We start from the raw sequence: 19312 nt of genomic DNA, 5'->3' as shown, positions 1-19312 counted from the left end.
TTCTGTACCAAATATTAAGTTCTGCTTTTCTGACAAATCAAATACTTATGTCATGCAATAAAATGCAAATGAATTACTTAGAAATCATACAATGTGATTTTCTGGATTTTTGTTATAGATTCCGTCTCTCACAGTTGAAGTGTACCTATGATAAAAATGACAGACCTCTACATGCTTTGTAAGTAGGAAAACCTGCAAAATCGGCAGTGTATCAAATACTTGTTCTCCCCACTGTACATATTCTTTGTATTAGATTAGAATAACATTGTTGTGGTGAATTTCTTTCCTTAAAGTGTTCACACAGTGAGAACAAGGGACAACCTGGTCTCAGAGCATCTGTACGCAAACCTGAGACACGCCACACCACACCTCGCATGGTATGTATTAATTTGTGGATGTCCATCACCTATTTCATATGATATGTTACAAATTACAATTTGTATTATATGTTATGGATTTGCAAAATGTCCAATATGTTACGAATTTGCAAAACGTCCAATATGTTATGAATTCTAGCTAGGTGGCTAACGTTAGCTAGGCTAGGCGTTAGGGTTAAGGTTAGGGTGAAGTTTAGGAGTTAGGTTAAGAGTTAAGGTTAGGGTTAGTTAAAACGGTTAACTCTTTCTGTATAGTGCATTTGTTTATCTTGGCTAGTTTAATGTTGCGCCAGGTAGCCTAGCGGTTAGGAATGTTGGGCCTGTAACTGAAAGGTTGCTGGTTTAAATCCCCAAGCTGACTACGTGAAACATCTGTTGATGCTCTTGAGCAAGGCACTTAACCCTAATTGCTTCAGGGTTGCTGTCAATAATCTCTGACCCCACTCTCTGAGCACGTGCCAGGGGGTGGGATGTGCAAAAAACACATTGTCAATTCACACATGCACTTGTACATTTTTCTAAATAGTGAGAACGCTTGGGAGCTGGCGATGTTGAAAAAGTTATCTTTAGACGTTGTACTTTTCTTAAATGTAGTTTTGTAATTGACTTAAATAGAACGTTAAGGCCCTCTCCGCCTTGGGGGAAACAAACCATGGTCACCTTGGTTACCCCATTGGCTCACAGCAAAACTTGTTCTTCTGATTGTTAACACAGACTGAGTCTATAGTAAGGAGGTCAATGAACTCGACCCAAACAATGGAAATGCCATGGAATCGCATGGGAGGGAAAGATGCCATGAGGGAAAGATCCACCTGTGGAAAGATCCCGAATCTCCTCATTGCACCCCAGCAAAATGTGCCTACATATACGCTATTGTTTATGTGTATTTCACACTATGTTGAGGTAAAGATCAGATGTATTGCAGTTAAAAAATACTTTGACTACCATCACCGATTTCCTTATGCTAGCTATACTACCAGCTAATACGAACAGGAGTTCGCATTTAGCAGTCACTTCTTCTAAACCTGAAAAGGAACAACTTCTAAATGTTATGCAGTGAAAACAGACAAATATATAAAATTGTACTCTAGTAACCACATTGTGGGACTGTTACAATACATCAATCATGACAGATTTGATAAATATCCACTTTATTAGATCAGATTTGTTGAATGTGAGCCAATACTGCTCTCCCCACGGTTTGCATTGACCTACTTCTTCTTCTTCTTTACAATGACGGGTAGGCCGTTAGCCGTCATTGTAAATAAGAATTTGTTCTTAACTGACTTGGCTAGTTAAATAAAGGTTAAATAAAAGTAAATAAATACAAATTCTTGTTTGTTTGGGTTTAACAGCAGTTGGCATCCAATATTGATGGTGCACTACCACCCCAACTGGACTGGAGTATAAATCCATTAGACTTTGTGAAACAAAAAGGGAAAAGGAAAAAAAAAATCCCTGCCAACTCATTAAGAACCCACCATCCCATTCCCCTATTTTGACTCTATCTGATTCTACACCAGGGAGACGACCTGGGAGCCCGGGACACTACCATTCAACACACCCTTGTAACTCTTCTGCAATAAAATCTGGTAAACCCAAGTACTTCTCTGCAGCTGCCACCACAACACCTATTTTCTATGATGGCAGGGAACACTAAAAAGCCAACCTTACTGAAGCACATTGCATTCGGCAGGTAGCCTAGTGGTTAGAGCATTTGGCCAGTAACCAATAGGTTGCTGGATTGAATCCCCAAGCTGTCAAGATAAAAATCTGTCGCTCTGCCCTTGAGCAAGGTAGTTAACCCACTGTTTCCTGGGCACCGAAGACATGGATGTTGATTAAGGCAGCCCCCCATACCTCTCTGATTCAGAGAGATTCAGGGTTAAATCCCCCTTTCCCAATTCACTCTGTACTTGTGAAAAGTCTACTACTCACCGGGAGCCTCTTAGGATCCCTCACCCATCTTCCTCTACTTTCTTCACTGCCTCGGCATACGACACCTTCTGTACAACTCTGACCCTGGCAACCTCAACTTGCTTCTCTCGCATTGGATACTTCTGATCCCCAGCAACATGGGCACCCCTTATTTTCAGTTGATCCACCTCCACCCACTCCTTTCCTTTCTCCACCCTGTTTCTGAAAGCAAAACAAGTAAGAGCTCCCTCTGGGCGGAAGAAACACAAAAAATCATCACAAGTCCACTTCTGGTTACCTTTACCGATTCAAAAATGTCACTGCTACTGGACCACATTTGTCTTTATCATGACCATTGGTGCGAGGCTAGAGCCTGCCACCTCAGGTAATTCATCCTCACTCTCTTCCAATTCACCTCCAGAGCTACTGGAGTGCAGCTCATTCTGTTTGTACTGGACGACAATCTTCCTTTCTAACTTTTAAATGATACGTTTCGAGAAGCATAGCCTGTTCAGTGTTGTATTTAACATCCTAAATCATGCAATTATATATATAAAATGTTTTTTTTTAAATATAAAAATAGGTTGCTCGTTTCAAAGCATAGATGGTATACACTGTAGTTTCTAAGTAACGTTACCACGTGACTTCATCACGCCAAAGATTGTCTATTGCATGTCTGGTTTATCTCTGAATATTAGGAAATGTGAATTAGGAAATGTGAATTATTTGCATTGTGAACCATTGACCGCAGGTAGCCTAGTGGTTGAGAGTGTTGAGCAGATAACTGAAAGGTTGCTGTTTCAAATCCCCAAGCCGACTAGGTGAACACTCTGTCGATGTGCCCTTGAGCAAACCTGAATTGCTCTGGATAAGAGTGTCTGCTAAATTATATGAGTCAATATGTAATATCCCTGTAAAGGATGTGATCACATATCTTGGTATCAGAAAGAAAGGGACCATTTACAATTCTCTCCTATTGTTGAGACATTTGGAAAGAGCTTTACACTACCTTCAGAATGTATTTACGCCCCTTTGGACTTTTTCCACATGTTGTTGTGTTACAGCCTGAATTTAAAATGAATTACATTTAGATTTTGTGTCACTGGCCTGCAAACAAGACCCCGTAATGTCAAAGTTTAATTTTGTTTTTATAAATGTTTACAAATTCATTTAAAAATTATAAGCTGAAAGGTCTTGAGTCAATAAGTATTCAACCTCTTTCTTATGGCTAGCCTAAATAAGTTCAGGAGTAAATATGTTCTTAACTAGTCACATAATAAGTTGCATGGACTCACTCTGTGTTTAACACGATTTTTGAATGACTACCTCATCTCTGTATCCCAGACATACAATTATAAGGTCCCTCGGTCAACCACAAAGACCAGGGAGGTTTTCCAACGCAAAGAAGGGCACCTATTGGTAGATGGGTTAAAAAGGAAAAAAAAAAAAGTTGAATATCCTTTTGAGCATGGTGAAGTTATTACTTATGCTTTGGATGATGTATCAATACACCCAGACACTACAAAGATACAGGCGTCCTTCCTAACTCAGTTGCCGAAGAGGAAGGATACCATTCAGGGATTTCACCATGAGGCCAATGGTGACCTTAATGTCTTAATGTCTTTGATAAGAGAAAACTGATGTATCAACAACATTGTATTTACTCCACAATTCAAACCTAAATAAGTGAAAAGAAGGAAGCCTATACAGAATACAATTATTCCAGGAAGTGTATCCTATTTGCAATAAGGCACTAAAGTAAAACTGCAAAAAATACAAAGCGTTATGTTTTAGGCAAATCCAATACAACATCACTGAATTACACTATTCATATAAAACGCATTGAGAAGGAAAGAAATTCCACAAATTAACTTTTAACAAGGCACACCTGTTAATTGAAATTCCAGGTGACTACCTCGTGAAGCTGGTTGAGAGAATGCCAAGAGCATGCAAAGCTGTCATCAAGGCAAAGGGTGGCTACTTTAAAGAATCTCAAATGTAAAATATATTTTGATTTGTTTAATACTTTTTTGGTTACTACATGATTCCATTTGTGTTATTTAACAGTTTTGATGTCTTCACTATTATTCTACAATGCAGAACTTAGTTAAAAATAAAGAAAAACCCTTGAATTAGTAGGTGTGTCCAAACTTTTGACTAGTACTGTATATAGATATGAGAAAGCTCTGTCAATGTCAATAGAATATACTGGAATGCAGTCCTGGGACAAGTGAACTGGAACAAAGTTTCATTGTTGTCTAGCAAATATTGTATATCTAACAAGGTGAAAGAAGCATCATGTGAACTCGTTCACAGAGTCTACCCCGTAAAGACATTTAATGTACACAGATACAACATTGCTATAGATGACAAATGTGTTTTGTGTTTGTGACCCAGAAACTCTTGACTATTGATTTTGGGACTGCTCTCATCAGAAGATTTAGGATTGAGTTAGAATACTTTATTTTAAGGTAAACTACTGTTAATGTTAATTTGGAAGACTCTGATATTACGTTTTATTCTGACCCAACTGATATGGACCCCGGTTAAATTTGTATTGTTAATTTGATTATTTTACTTGGAAGATTCTTTATTGATAAGATGAGGTGGCGGAGAACAAACCCCTCTTTCAATTATTTAACATAGAACTGAAACATTATTTCTGTTTTTGTATGTTGTGTTATTGTTTGTGGTTCCGGTGCCTTCTTCCAAGTTGCTTTCAAACACTGACCTCTACTGGACACCTTATTTACCAATTTATGAAAGTTAAAATGTTTCCAGTGTATTGCAATCAAGCAGTAGCTCAGCAGGTATCTGAGACTGGCATAGGCACAAGATCTGGCTATGTTTGGAAATGTATTTTGTGTGAAACCACACTATCTTTCCATTGTTGTTCAAATTATTTGTTTTTATTAAGTGTAGCCTATGATCATCTTTTGTCTTCAGCATCCTAAATAATACCACATATGCTCAATAAAATAAATAGTGAACCTCACATTCTAAGTAGGCTACATTTACTTTACCTAAGTTCGCACCTATTGATTGCGCCACAAAGTATGGGTGGAGTGACAGGGGGAAAAAAGTATATATTAACATGAAACATACTGATATTTATTCTTGACCAGCAGATGTCACTAATGTGCATTGCGTTAGAAGTTCTGAGTAATAAACCATTTTTTGGCACAATTTGGGAAAGCCCCATAGGGTTCAGAGAGCCCAGGTTTCCCATCACTAATTTCAGTATTTACTGAACAAATCTCAATTATTTTTGGAAGCGATACACAACATCCAAGATTAGTATTAAGCCAGTCTAGCATGGTGGTGAAAATGTGTATTTCATAAGGAAAGTATGCATATTTTCCCTGTTGTTTTCTGCCTTCACACCATTAAATAAAGTTAAGGAGGAAATCGAAGCCTATGCAGCCTGAATGGAGAATGTTTTTGGAACGAACCGGTCCACGAGCAACACACAAATGTTGCATTCAATGCGGTTGGACGGTAAAATGAAATGACTCATTATTGCCATCTGCTGGCCTTTGGGCTAGGGTCATGGCTAGAAAGATTACAGCTTGTGTAAAATGTATGTTTTTTGGGGCATTTTACCTAACCCTTACAATTTTCCTGACCTTAACCTAATTTCCCTAACCTGCTACGTTTGTTCTCCTAACCTGCTGTGTAAATTCTCCTAACCTGCTACGAAAAGTCAATTCTGGTGAATTCTGACATAAACTGTATACCATCTAGTCAAAACCATCTGTAGGGTGTTGTGGTGGCTTCTGGGTTTACTAGGTCTTCTCTTGTTAATGGTTATTTTTATTTGGTTGGGAGGTAATAGTAACTATAAACAAATAGACCAACATATTTATATTCACACATCAAACAACACAACACAAACAAATATTATATCCACATGGGGGGAAAATTCCAAAGCAAATGCTGTTTGTGGCCCAGTTTATTGAAAACGAGGGAACGTCTGCTCGGACACTTTTATCACCAAATATCACCAAACTTGATATTTTAATATAGCTTAAAGGTGATACTTTACAATGTTTGTATATATCTGACCCAGTAGCTTTTAATAGGCCTAAATCTTGAAGGTGATACTGTAGCTGTTGTTGATGCTTAATGACATGAGGCTGATGGTGATGCTATATTTAACGTTCTCTGAATTCTCTCAGCCAGGCCGGGGCCACTCAGAGGGTGCATTCTAAATGATCCCCTATTCTCTTTAGGGTACACAAGTTTTAACCAAAGCCCCAAGGGCCCTTGTCAAAAGTAGTGAACACTGCACTATATAGAGAATATGGTGCCATTTGGGATGTCGCTCAGAGAGGGACGCTAAGCAGGGATAGCTTTATCAGGGGACACCCACAGGTGGCTCTTTGGAGTGAGGGGGCCTTCCAGGTCCTCCCAAGCTATCCTGGGCTGTGTGTGTGTGAGCCCCCGACTCGTCTGATCTTTCAACACAGTCTTACTTTCTCAGCTGTTTCTCTGACTTCTCCAACAGCTGTCTCCAGCCTGCCTGCAGCACTAGTCCATGGCAGACCTTGGTAGCCTAGTGGTTAAAGTGTTTGACTAGGAACCGGAAGGTTGTAAGTTCAAACCCCTGAGCTGACAAGGTACAAATCTGTCATTTTACCCCTGAACAGGCCTCTGAACAGTCTTACTTTCTCAGCTGTTTCTCTGACTTCTCCAACAGCTGTCTCCAGCCTGCCTGCAGCACTAGTCCATGGCAGACCTTGGTAGCCTAGTGGTTAAAGTGTTTGACTAGGAACCGGAAGGTTGTAAGTTCAAACCCCTGAGCTGACAAGGTACAAATCTGTCATTTTACCCCTGAACAGGCCTCTGTTCCTAGGCCGTCATTGAAAATAAGAATTTGTTCTTAACTGACTTGCCTAGTTAAATAAAAATACTATTTCAAATATTTTAGCTGTGGTTGATTGAGCTTGCATGTTACATTGGAACCAACAGTAAACTCCAAAAAGTGAAAACCAGACCATCTGGCACTCCGGATTTCAAGTAGTATTTCAACCCAGGTCTGAGTGGCTGTAGTGTTATTGGGGAAGCATGACATGCAGAGTCAAGTTGTCCTGTTAGCGATCATAATATTTCTTTTGACAGTCAGGCTCCCTGGCATGCCTGTGAGTAGGCTACATGCCACACAAATGTCTTTCCTCAAGCATCTAAACTGTTGCTTCAACATTCATGATTGTTCATATTATTGTTTGGCAAGTCAGTAGCACACACAGTGAAGTCCCACAGCGTAAACCCCGAACAGTGGTACTATTCTCGAGATGGAGCATTTCTACTCAGTGTGAAGCCCAGTTTGATTATTCACATTCACCTCCTCCACAGTGCTACCCATTACAGACAGTCAGTTCTCTGTCTTTTAACCTTGGCATGCCCTCTAACTAAGCCCACTACAATTACGCCTCCTCTTATAAAACAATACAATTATTAGGCTATACTGCACTATCTATCTATCTATCTATCTATCTATCTATCTATCTATCTATCTATCTAGATATCTGTCTGTCTGTCTGTCTAAACTATGATCCCTTATTGATGTCACCTGTTAATTCCACTTCAATCAGTGTAGATGAAGGGGAGGAGCTAGATTAAAGAAGGACCCCCCCCCCCCCCCCCCCCCCCCCCTGAGACAACTGAGACATGGATTGTGTATGTGTGTCATTCAGAGGGTCAATGGGCAAGACAAAATATTTAAGTGCCTTTGAACGGTGTATTGTATTAAGTTCCAGGCACACCAGTCAAGAACTGCAATGCTGCTGGGTTTTTTACGCTCAACAGTTTCCTGTGCCTATCAAGAATGGTCCACCAGTGCCTATCAAGAATGGTCCACCACCCAAAGGACAACTTGACACAACTATGGGAAGCATTGGCGTCAACATGGGTCAGCATGTGGAACTCTTTCAACACCTTATAGAGTCCATGCACCAATGAATTGAGCCTGTTCTGAGGGCAAAAGGAGGAGGGTGCATGCAACTCAATATTAGGAAGGTGTTCCTAATGTTTGTACATACTGTATATCATTATCTTAGGAGAGTCAACGGCATACTTCGCTCTATTGGATCAAGTGTCAAAGACACTCAAAAATTGGGCCTGCAGGATGCTGGGGTCTGTTTGTGTTTCCCTGCTGTATCAGCATTTTCTCTCTGACTCTCTCTCTCTAACTGCCTTGCTCAAGAGCAGAATGGCAGATTTTTCCACCTTGAGGGCTCTGAACCAGTGACTGTTCGGTTATTGGCACAATGTGCTTAACCGGTAGGCTACCTGCTTAAAGGGGTATCTAGTCAGCCAGCCATGAGGGTGTGGACTTTTCTCTCTCTTAGAAGATACTTAAACACTCGTGCAGCATACCAGTGTTAAGTGTTCTTGGCTTTTGGCTGTAGAAAAACGTATTCACAGACCCAGAGGAGCAAGATAATAATCTGTCCGTGTTGACTCACAGGGTATTTTCCCTTCTATTGGAAGATACAGTAGATAGGCCAATTGATATGATATTCCATGGATGGACTGGTGCTTTTGTGGGGTTTGTCTGTGTGGGATGGGAGGCAGGAAAATATAAAGAGGGGCTGGGAGAGAGACAGGCAGGGAGAGGGGGCGGTTGTGAAAATAGACCAGAGTAGAGCGGAGCCAACGAACTAGGGGTGTGTCAAAATGGCTCCCAACGCAGCACAGTGTGATATTTCTATTTTTAACACAGTTGCCTGCCGTGTTCTGCCCTGTCAACTTCTCTCTGCTCTGTGTCTCCTGCCTGTTGAGTGTCAGTCAGTCCATTGACGCTAGTGGCTCTGCTGTGGGACTGGAGTGAGTGGAACTGGGCCAGAACACCACTGATGAAACATACACCTTTCAACGGAACTGGATTTTATAACACCTGTTGGACAAGGGGACCGAGGGGACTCTCTACTGTGGTTACTCTCTCCTCTCTACCTTCAAAGGAAATATTGAAGGACTGTTGCTGTTGAGTTTTGAAGTCCCCAGAGACTGAAGTGAGAGAATAGGATTTTCAGGATCCAGGAAGAAGAGAGGGGACAGTAGAGGCTGTAAAATTTCTTACGTTTGAACGGGGGAGACAATGTCTAACAAAGGTGACACTGGAGGTCAACCTGCTGCCACAACAACAATCAGCACTATTGCCGTGCAGGCTGGCGACACTCAGATTATTGTCACTGTGCTCAAGGTACCGACCTTCTAAAATATTATTTAGTTGTGTCTTTGGGTTGTCTTTAGCTGTCTTTAATTGCCTTTTTAAGAGTATTTTGGGTCCTTGAAAGCACTATATTAAACTAATTTATTCTCACGTTTGTAGATATCTCAGGTGAACAGAACTTGTTCTAAGAAATGTTTGGCTGTATGCCTCTCAGAACTCTACTTTGGTCAGAAATGGTTGATCAGGCCATCTAAAAAATATGAAAAAAATGATGGAGAAGATCAGTATTTACATGCAGTTTTAACAGAAAAGTTGTCCAACATTACCACAGTGTTATGGCGATATAACAACAACAACTGGCTGTAATTCAGTGTCAGGCTAGATTATTGATCTGTCTGAATCTGACAGACACTGACCTCACAGTGTTCAGCGATCTGAATCCATCGATCTTCTTTCCAAAGTGCTGCTACTAATAGAGGGTGTGTCCCAAAAGGCACCCTATTCCCTTTATGGTGCCTCGGTCTGGTCTGGTCAAAAGTAGTACACTAACCTATATAGGGAATAGGGTGCCATTTGGGACGCAACCAGAGAAAGGCATTTAATGTTGTCAGTGATGTCACAAGCTCACCTAGTCCTCATTGTTCAGCTGGTGTCCTGAGGTGTCAATAGCTCTCTCTGTTTGTCCATTAGGCTTATAGGAAATATTTCCTAGCCAAAACAGAAGGCTTATATCAATGCCTCACATACTAACGCCATGTACAGGGCTTTCCCACAGTAGTAATAAAACAACGGACATTAGATCTTAAGCATTTAAAAAAAAAGTTTACCTTTCAACGTTTTTATTTCCCCACATACCTGTGTGAAATACATTCTAAATGTGTTGGAAAGATATTAGATATGGTCAAACAGAAACAGAGGAGATGGTTTTCAAATATGACTAATTTTTTTTTGCCTGTTTTGTTTGAAAAGAGAGATGTTTGATGTCCTCTGTTGTATCCTCTGCTATCAATTTTGTTGACCACTTTTGGTTGTGAAGGTGATGGCGTTCCTCTGCGTTCCGAGGCCCCTTTAAACTGACTGCCACAGCCACAGCTGCAATCTAAGGCATGCAATGATTAAAGAGCAAAACATGCCTAGTAAGAAATAATCTCTACAGCCAGCACAGACATAGTTACATGCTCCCTTTGTGGCTGTAACCACATAACCACTGTGGTTATTGACAAATCAATTGTTGTGTAAGTGAAATTATTCCTTACATTTGAGACAACATAGGCTACTGTAATGCTTGAGACACCCATACAGTGAGGGAAAAAAGTATTTGATCCCCTGCTGATTTTGTATGTTTGCCCACTGACAAAGAAATGATCAGTCTATAATTTTAATGGTAGGTTTATTTGAACAGTGAGATACAGAATAACAACAACAAAAATCCAGAAAAACGCATGTCAAAAATGTTATGAATTGATTTGCATTTTAATGAGGGAAATAAGTATTTGACCCCTCTGCAAAACATGACTTAGTACTTGGTGGCAAAACCCTTGTTGGCAATCACAGAGGTCAGACGTTTCTTGTAGTTGGCCACCAGGTTTGCACACATCTCAGGAGGGATTTTGTCCCACTCCTCTTTGCAGATCTTCGAGGCTGACGTTTGGCAACTCGAACCTTCAGCTTCCTCCACAGATTTTCTATGGGATTAAGGTCTGGAGACTGGCTAGGCCACTCCAGGACCTTAATGTGCTTCTTCTTGAGCCACTCCTTTGTTGCCTTGGCCGTGTGTTTTGGGTCATTGTCATGCTGGAATACCCATCCATGACCCATTTTCAATGCCCTGGCTGAGGGAAGGAGGTTCTCACTCAAGATTTGACGGTGCATGGCCCCGTCCATCGTCCCTTTGATGCGGTGAAGTTGTCCTGTCCCCTTAGCAGAAAAACACCCCAAAAGCATAATGTTTCCACCTCCATGTTTGACGGTGGGGATAGTGTTTCTTGGGGTCATAGGCAGCATTCCTCCTCCTCCAAACACGGCGAGTTGAGTTGATGCCAAAGAGCTCCATTTTGGTCTCATCTGACCACAACACTTTCACCCAGTTGTCCTCTGAATCATTCAGATGTTCATTGGCAAAGTTCAGATGGGCATGTACAGTGCCTTGCGAAAGTATTCGGCCCCCTTGAACTTTGCGACCTTTTGCCACATTTCAGGCTTCAAACATAAAGATATAAAACTGTATTTTTTTGTGAAGAATCAACAACAAGTGGGACACAATCATGAAGTGGAACGACATTTATTGGATATTTCAAACTTTTTTAACAAATCAAAAACTGAAAAATTGGGCGTGCAAAATTATTCAGCCCCCTTAAGTTAATACTTTGTAGCGCCACCTTTTGCTGCGATTACAGCTGTAAGTCGCTTGGGGTATGTCTCTATAAGTTTTGCACATCGAGAGACTGAAATTTTTTCCCATTCCTCCTTGCAAAACAGCTCGAGCTCAGTGAGGTTGGATGGAGAGCATTTGTGAACAGCAGTTTTCAGTTCTTTCCACAGATTCTCGATTGGATTCAGGTCTGGACTTTGACTTGGCCATTCTAACACCTGGATATGTTTATTTTTGAACCATTCCATTGTAGATTTTGCTTTATGTTTTGGATCATTGTCTTGTTGGAAGACAAATCTCCGTCCCAGTCTCAGGTCTTTTGCAGACTCCATCAGGTTTTCTTCCAGAATGGTCCTGTATTTGGCTCCATCCATCTTCCCATCAGGCCGAATACTTTCGCAAGGCACTGTAACCCACCCACATTTTCACAGCACAGCCCCACACCATTAGAGGGATATCTTCAACCACCAACTTACCATCCTGAGACAAGGCTAAGTATAGCCCACAAAGATCTCCGCCACGGCACAACCCAAGGGGGGGCGCCAACCCGGACAGGAAGATCACATCAGTGACTCAACCCACTCAAGTGACGCACCCCTCCTAGGGACGGCATGGAAGAGCACCAGTAAGCCAGTGACTCAGGCCCTGTAATAGGGTTAGAGGCAGAGAATCCCAGTGGAGAGTGGGGAACCGGCCAGGCAGAGACAGCAAGGGCAGTTCGTTGCTCCAGTGCCTTTCCGTTCACCTTCATACTTCTGGGCCAGAATACACAAAATCATAGGACCTACTGAAGAGATGAGTATTCAATAAAGACTTAAAGGTTGAGACCGAGTCTGGGTCTCTCACATGGGTAGGCAGACCATTCCATAAAAATTGAGCTCTATAGGAGAAAGCCCTGCCTCCAGCTGTTTGCTTAGAAATTCTAGGGACAGTAAGGAAGCCTGCGTCTTGTGACCATAGCGTACGTGTAGGTATGTACGGCAGAATCAAATTGGAAAGATAGGTAGGAGCAATGTAATGCTTTGTAGGTTAGCAGTAAAACCTTGAAATCAGCCCTTAACAGGAAGCCAGTGTAGAGAGGCTAGCACTGGAGTAATATGATAAAAATTTTGGGTTCTAGTTCAAGATTAATTGTCAGATCCAACAGAAGATCTCTTTGTATCTTGGGACCTAGAACAAGCATCTCTGTTTTGTCCGAGTTTAAAAGTAGAACATCTGCAGCCGTCCACTTCCTTATGTCTGAAACACAGGCTTCCAGGGAGGGCAATTTTGGGGCTTCACCATGTTACATCAAAATGTACAGCTGTGTGTCATCCACATAGCACTGAAAGTTAACATTATGTTTCCGAATGACATCACCAAGAGGTGAAATATATAGTGAGAACAATAGTGGTCCTAAAAAGGAGCCTTGAGGTACACCGAAATGTACAGTTGATTTGTCAGAGGACAAACCATCCACAGAGACAAACTGATATATTTCCGACAGATAAGATCTAAACCAGGCCAGAACTTGTCCATGTAGACCAATTTGGGTTTCCAATCTCTCCAAAAGAATGTGGTGATCGATGAATTCAAAAGCAGCACTAAGGTCTAGGAGCACGAGGACAGATGCAGAGCCTCGGTCTGACGCCCTTTTAAGGTAATTTACCACCTTCACAAGTGCAGTCTCAGTGCTATGATGGGGTCTAAAACCAGACTGAAGCATTTCATATACATTGTTTGTCTTCAGGAAGGCAGTGAGTTGCCGTGCAACAGCTTTTTCTAAAGAACTTTGAGAGGAATGGAAGATTCGATATAGGCCGATAGTTTTTTATATTTTCTGGGTCAAGGTTTGGCTTTTTCAAGAGAGGCTTTATTACTGCCACTTTTAGTGAGTTTGGTACACATCCAGTGGATAGAGAGCCGTTTATTATGTTCAACATAGGAGGGCCAAGCACAGGAACCAGGTCTTTCAGTAGTTTAGATGGAATAGGGTCAAGTATGCAGTCCATGATTATTTTCATGAATGTGTCAAGAGATAGAATACTAAAAAACTTGAGTGTCTCCCTTGATCCTAGGTCCTGGCAGAATTGTGTAGACTCAGGACAACTGAGCTTTGGAGGAATACGCAGATTTAAAGAGGAGTCCATCATTTGCTTTCTAATGATCATGATCTTTTCCTCAAAGAAGTTCATGAATTTATCACTGCTGAAGTAAAAGCCATCCTCTCTTAGGGAATGCTGCTTTTTAGTTAGCTTTGCGACAGTATCAAACATTTATTTTGGATTGTTCTTATTTTCCTCAATTAAATTGGAAAAATAGGATGATTGAGCAGCAGTGAGGGCTCTTCGATACTGCACGGTACTGTCTTTCCAAGCTAGTCGGAAGACTTCCAGTTTGGTGTAGCGCCATTTCCATTCCAATTTTCTGGATGCTTGCTTCAGAGCTCGAGTATTTTCTGTATACCAGGGAGCTAGTTTCTTATGACAAACGTTTTTTGTTTATAGGGGTGCAACTGCATCTAGGGTATTGCGCAAGGTTAAACTGAGTTCCTCAGTTAGGTGGTAAACTGATTTTTGTACTCTGATGTCCTTGGGTAGGTGGAGGGAGTCTGGAAGGGAATCTAGGAATCTTTGGGTTGTCCGAGAATTTATAGCACGACTTTTGATGATCCTTGGTTGGGGTCTGAGCAGATTTTTTGTTGCGATTGCAAACATAATAAAATGGTGGTCCGATAGTCCAGGATTATGAGGAACACCATTAAGATCCACAACATTTATTCCACGGGACAAAACTAGGTCCAGAGTATGACTGTGGCAGTGAGCAGGTCCAGAGATATTTTGGACAAAACCCACTGAGTCGACGATGGCTCCGAAAGCATTTTGGAGTGGGTCTGTGGACTTTTCCATGTGAATTTTAAAGTCACCAAAAATTAGAATATTATCTGCCATGACTACAAGGTCCGATAGGAATTCAGGGAACTCAGTGAGGAACGCTGTATATGGCCCAGGAGGCCTGTAAACAGTAGCTATAAAAAGTGATTGAGTAGGCTGCATAGATTCATGACTAGAAGCTAAAAAGACGAAGACGTAGTTAAAAAAAAACAAGTTAGCAACACCTTCGCCTTTGCGCGATGCGCGGGGGACATGGTCACTATTGTAACCAGAAGGTGAGGCCTCATTTAACACAGTAAATTAATCAGGCTTAAGCCATTTTTCAGTCAGGCCAATTACATCAAGATTATGATCAGTGATTAGTTCATTGACTATAACTGCCTTGGAAGTGAGGGATTTAACATTAAGTAGCCCTATTTTGAGATGTGAGGTATCACAATCTCTTTCAATAATGTCAGGAATGGAGGAGGTCTTTATTCCAGTTTAGTTTTGCCCAACCTAGGTCGAGGCACAGACACGGTCTCAATGGGGATAGCTGAGCTGGCTACACTGACTGTGCTAGTGGCAGACTCCACTAAGCTGGTAGGCTGGCTAACAGCCTGCTACCTGGCCTGTTCCCTGTCTCATTGTGGAGAAAGGGGAGTTAGAGCCCTGTCTATGTTCGTAGATAAGATGAGAGCACCCCTCCAGCTAGGATGGAGTGCGTCACTTCTCAACAGGCCAGGCTTGGTCCGGTTTGTCCCAGAAGTCCCAGAAGAGGGCCAATTATCTACAAATTCTATCTTTTGGGAGGGGCAGAAAACAGTTTTCAACCAGCGATTGAGTTGTGAGACTCTGCTGTAGAGCTCATCACTCCCCCTAACTGGGAGGGGGCCAGAGACAATTACTCAATGCCGACACATCTTTCTAGCTGATTTACACGCTGAAGCTATGTTGCGCTTGGAGACCTCTGACTGTTTCATCCTAACATTGTTGGTGCCGATGTGGATAACAATATCCCTATACTCTCTACACTCACCATAGGGCTTTTGGTCAAAAGTAGTACACTATGTAGGGAATAGGGTGTCATTTGGGACGCAGACTCTGAAGGTGTTCCCGGGACACGACAGTATAGTGGAAAAGGAGCGCCAGGTTGCGGAAGACAGACCTATTTCCAAGCGGTGTTTACACACTGTGAAATTCACAGGGAGACCATGTGGATGTTCACAGGTATAATGTTACACCAACCTGCCCTGCTTACAGTCAGAACATAAACAACATGTAACATGGCCTTGGCAGGGCAACACAAACAGACCTTTCCATCCTGCTGGTTTAACTTGGACGAGTCTCTTTGATACACAGTAGTACATTCATTGATCCAATGGACGCAGACAGGCTATTTATTCCTAAACTATGAGTAGAAATATGTACTGAAAACATAAGGGAGAAAACAAACAACTCCTTCCGTAAAGTTGAGTGTGTGTTTTGTTGTGTGTGTGTGTCTGTGTTTTGTACTGTAGTGTGGGGAACTTGTAAAGCTGCAGTTGACTGAAGCCAATCCCAACCTGCTGGAGATCGGCAGCAACCAGGACGAAACAAAGAAACTGCTGGATGAACACCAGCAGCTCCTGATCAAACTCAAGGTAATAATCTCATTAGGAATACAGTAGAGCGACATACAACTAATGTGTCAGTTTAGGTGACATAAGTACACTATTCTGTTATTGATACTGTGTGTCACTATTTGGACATATTCGAATGAGACCATGCTGGGCCACGAGGATGAGCTGCCCATTGGGCATATTACACTGACCGAAAATATAAATGCAACATGCAACAATTGCAAAGATTTTACTGAGTTCATATAAGGAAATCAGTCAATTGAAATAAATAAATTATACCCTAATCTATGGATTTCACATAATTGGGAATACAGATATGCATCTGTTGGTCACAAAAGGTAGGGGCTTTGATTATAACACCAATCAGTATCTGGTATGACCACCATTTGCCTCATGCACCGCAACACAGGTCCTTCGCATAGAGTTGATCAGGCTGTTGATTGTGGCCTGCGGAATGTTGTTCCTCTCCTCTTCAATGGCTGTGCGAAGTTGCTGGATATTGACGTGAACTGGAACACGCTGTCGTACACGTCGATCCAGAGCATCCCAAACATGCTCAATGGGTGACATGTCTGGTGAGTATGCAGGAATTGTGTACAGGTCCATACGACATGGGTGATGGCGGCGGCTGAATGGCACGGCAATGCGCCTCTTGATCTCGTCACGGTATCTCTGTGCACTCAAATTGCCATCGATAAAATGCAATTGTGTTCGTTGTCTGTAGCTTATGCCTGCCCATACCATAACCCCACTGCCACCAGGGAGCACTCTGTTCACAATTTTGACGTCAGCAAACCGCTCGCCCACACAACGTCATACCACCATGTCTGCCATCTGCCCTGGACAGTTGAAACCGGGATTCATCTGTGAACAGCACACATCTCCAGCATGCCAGTGGCCATCAAAGGTGAGCATTTGCCCATTGAAGTCAGGTCAAGACCCTGGTGAGAACCACAAGCACGCAGATGAGGTTTCTGATAGTTTGTGCAAAAATGATTTAGCTGTCCAAACTCATAGTGTCATCAGCTGTCCAGGTGGCTGGTCTCAGACAATCTGCTGGATGTGGAGGTCCTGGGCTGGCGTGGTCACAAGTGGTCTGCGGTTGTGAGGCCAGTTGGACGTACTGCCAGATTCTCTAAAACTACATTGGAGGTGGCTTATGGTATAGAAATTAACATTAAATTATCTGGCAACAGCTTTGGGGGACATTCCTGCAGTCAGTATACCAATTGCATGCTCCCTCAACACGTTAAACATCTGTGGCATTGTGATGTGTGACAAATCGGCACATTTTAGAGTGGCCTTTCATTGTCCCCAGCACAAGGGATACCTGTGTAATGATCATGCTGTTTAATCAGCTTCTTGATATGCCACACCTGTCAGGTGGATGCATTATCTTGGCAAAGGAGAAATTATCACTAACAGGCATGTAGACAAATGTGAGCACAAGTAGAGAAATAAGCTTTGAGAGAAATAAGCTTTTTGTGCGCATGGAACATTTCTGGGATCTTTTATTTTGGCTCATGAAACATGGGACCAACACTTTAAATGTTGCGTTTATATTTTTGATGAGTATAGTTACAGTTGAAGTCAGAAGTTTACATACACTTAGGTTGGAGTCATTAAAACTTGTTTTTCAAACACTCCACAAATTTCTTGTTAACAAACTATACATTTGGCAAGTCAGTTAGGACATCTACTTTGTGCATGACATAAGTAATTTTTCCAACAATTGTTTACAGACAGATTATTTCACTTATAATTCACTGTATCAATTCCAGTGGGTCAGAAGTTTACATACACCAAGTTGACTGTGCCTTTAAACAGCTTGGGCAATTCCAGAAAATTATGTCATGGCTTTAGAAGCTTCTGATAGGCTACTTGACATCATTTGAGTCAATTGGGGGTGTACCTGTGGATGTATTTCAAGGCCTACCTTTAAACTCAATGCCTCTTTGCTTGACATCATGGGAAAATCAAAATAAATCAGCCAAGACCCCAGAAAGCAAATTGGAGACCTCCACAAGTCTGGTTCATTCTTGGGAGTAATTTCCAAATGCCTGAAGGTACCACATTCATCTGTACAAACAATAGTACGCAAGTATAAACACCATGGGACCACGCAGTCGTCATACCGCTCAGGAAGGAGACGTGTTCTGTCTCCTGGAGATGAACGTACTTTGGTGCAAAAAGTGCAAATCAATCACAGAACAAAGAGCAAAGGACCTTGTGAAGATGCTGGAGGAAACAGGTACAAAAGTATCCATATCCACAGTAAAACAAGTCCTATATCGACATAACCTGAAAGGCCGCTCAGCAAGGAAGAAGCCACTGCTCCAAAACCGCCATATGAAAAGCCAGACTACAGTTTGCAACTGTACATGGGGACAAAGATCATACTTTTTGGCCATGACGACCATCGTTATGTTTGGAGGAAAAAGGGGGAGGCTTGCAAGCTGAGGAACACCATCCCAACTGTGAATCCCGGGGGTGGCAGCATCATCTTGTGGGGGTGCTTTGCTGCAGGAGGGACTGGTGCACTTCACAAAATAGATGGCATCACAAAGCAGGAAAATTATGTGGATAATTTGAAGCAATAACTCAAGAAATAAGTCAGGAAGTTAAAGCTTGGTTGCAAATGGGTCTTCCAAATGAACAATGACTCCAAGCATACTTCCAAAGTTGTGGCAAAATGGCTTAAGGACAACAAAGTCAAGGTATTGGGAGTGGCCATCACAAAGCCCTGACCTCAATCCTATAGAAAATTTGTGGGCAGAACTGAAAAAGTATGTGCGAGCAAGGAGGCCTTCAAACCTGACTCAGTTACACCAGTTCTGTCAGCAGGAATGTGCCAAAATTCACCCAATTTATTTTGGGAAGCTTGTGGAAGGCTACCCGAAACGTATGACCCAAGTTAAACAATTTAAAGGCAATGCTACCAAATACTAATTGAGTGTAACTTCTAACCCACTGGGAATGTGATGAAATAAATAAAAGCT

At 41.9% G+C, this 19312-nt stretch overlaps 1 protein-coding gene across 1 annotated transcript in view; it reads left to right on the top strand.

Moving 5' to 3' along the window:
* The first annotated feature begins 9004 nt into the window (after positions 1 to 9004).
* LOC110520309 (coiled-coil domain-containing protein 141) overlaps positions 9005 to 19312 on the top strand; it is a 48385-nt gene continuing 38077 nt past the window's right edge. The window contains exons 1-2 of the mRNA XM_021597535.2: positions 9005 to 9498; positions 16212 to 16334. Of these exons, the coding sequence (XP_021453210.2) occupies positions 9394 to 9498; positions 16212 to 16334 (228 nt within the window). The 5' untranslated portion in view covers positions 9005 to 9393. The remainder of the gene's footprint in view (positions 9499 to 16211; positions 16335 to 19312) is intronic.

Source organism: Oncorhynchus mykiss, chromosome 3 (assembly GCF_013265735.2).
Source record: "Oncorhynchus mykiss isolate Arlee chromosome 3, USDA_OmykA_1.1, whole genome shotgun sequence".
In the NCBI taxonomy this organism is placed as follows: domain Eukaryota; kingdom Metazoa; phylum Chordata; class Actinopteri; order Salmoniformes; family Salmonidae; genus Oncorhynchus; species Oncorhynchus mykiss.
The sequence above is the reverse complement of the archived record's forward strand: the minus strand, read 5'-3'. Positions and strand labels throughout refer to the sequence as shown.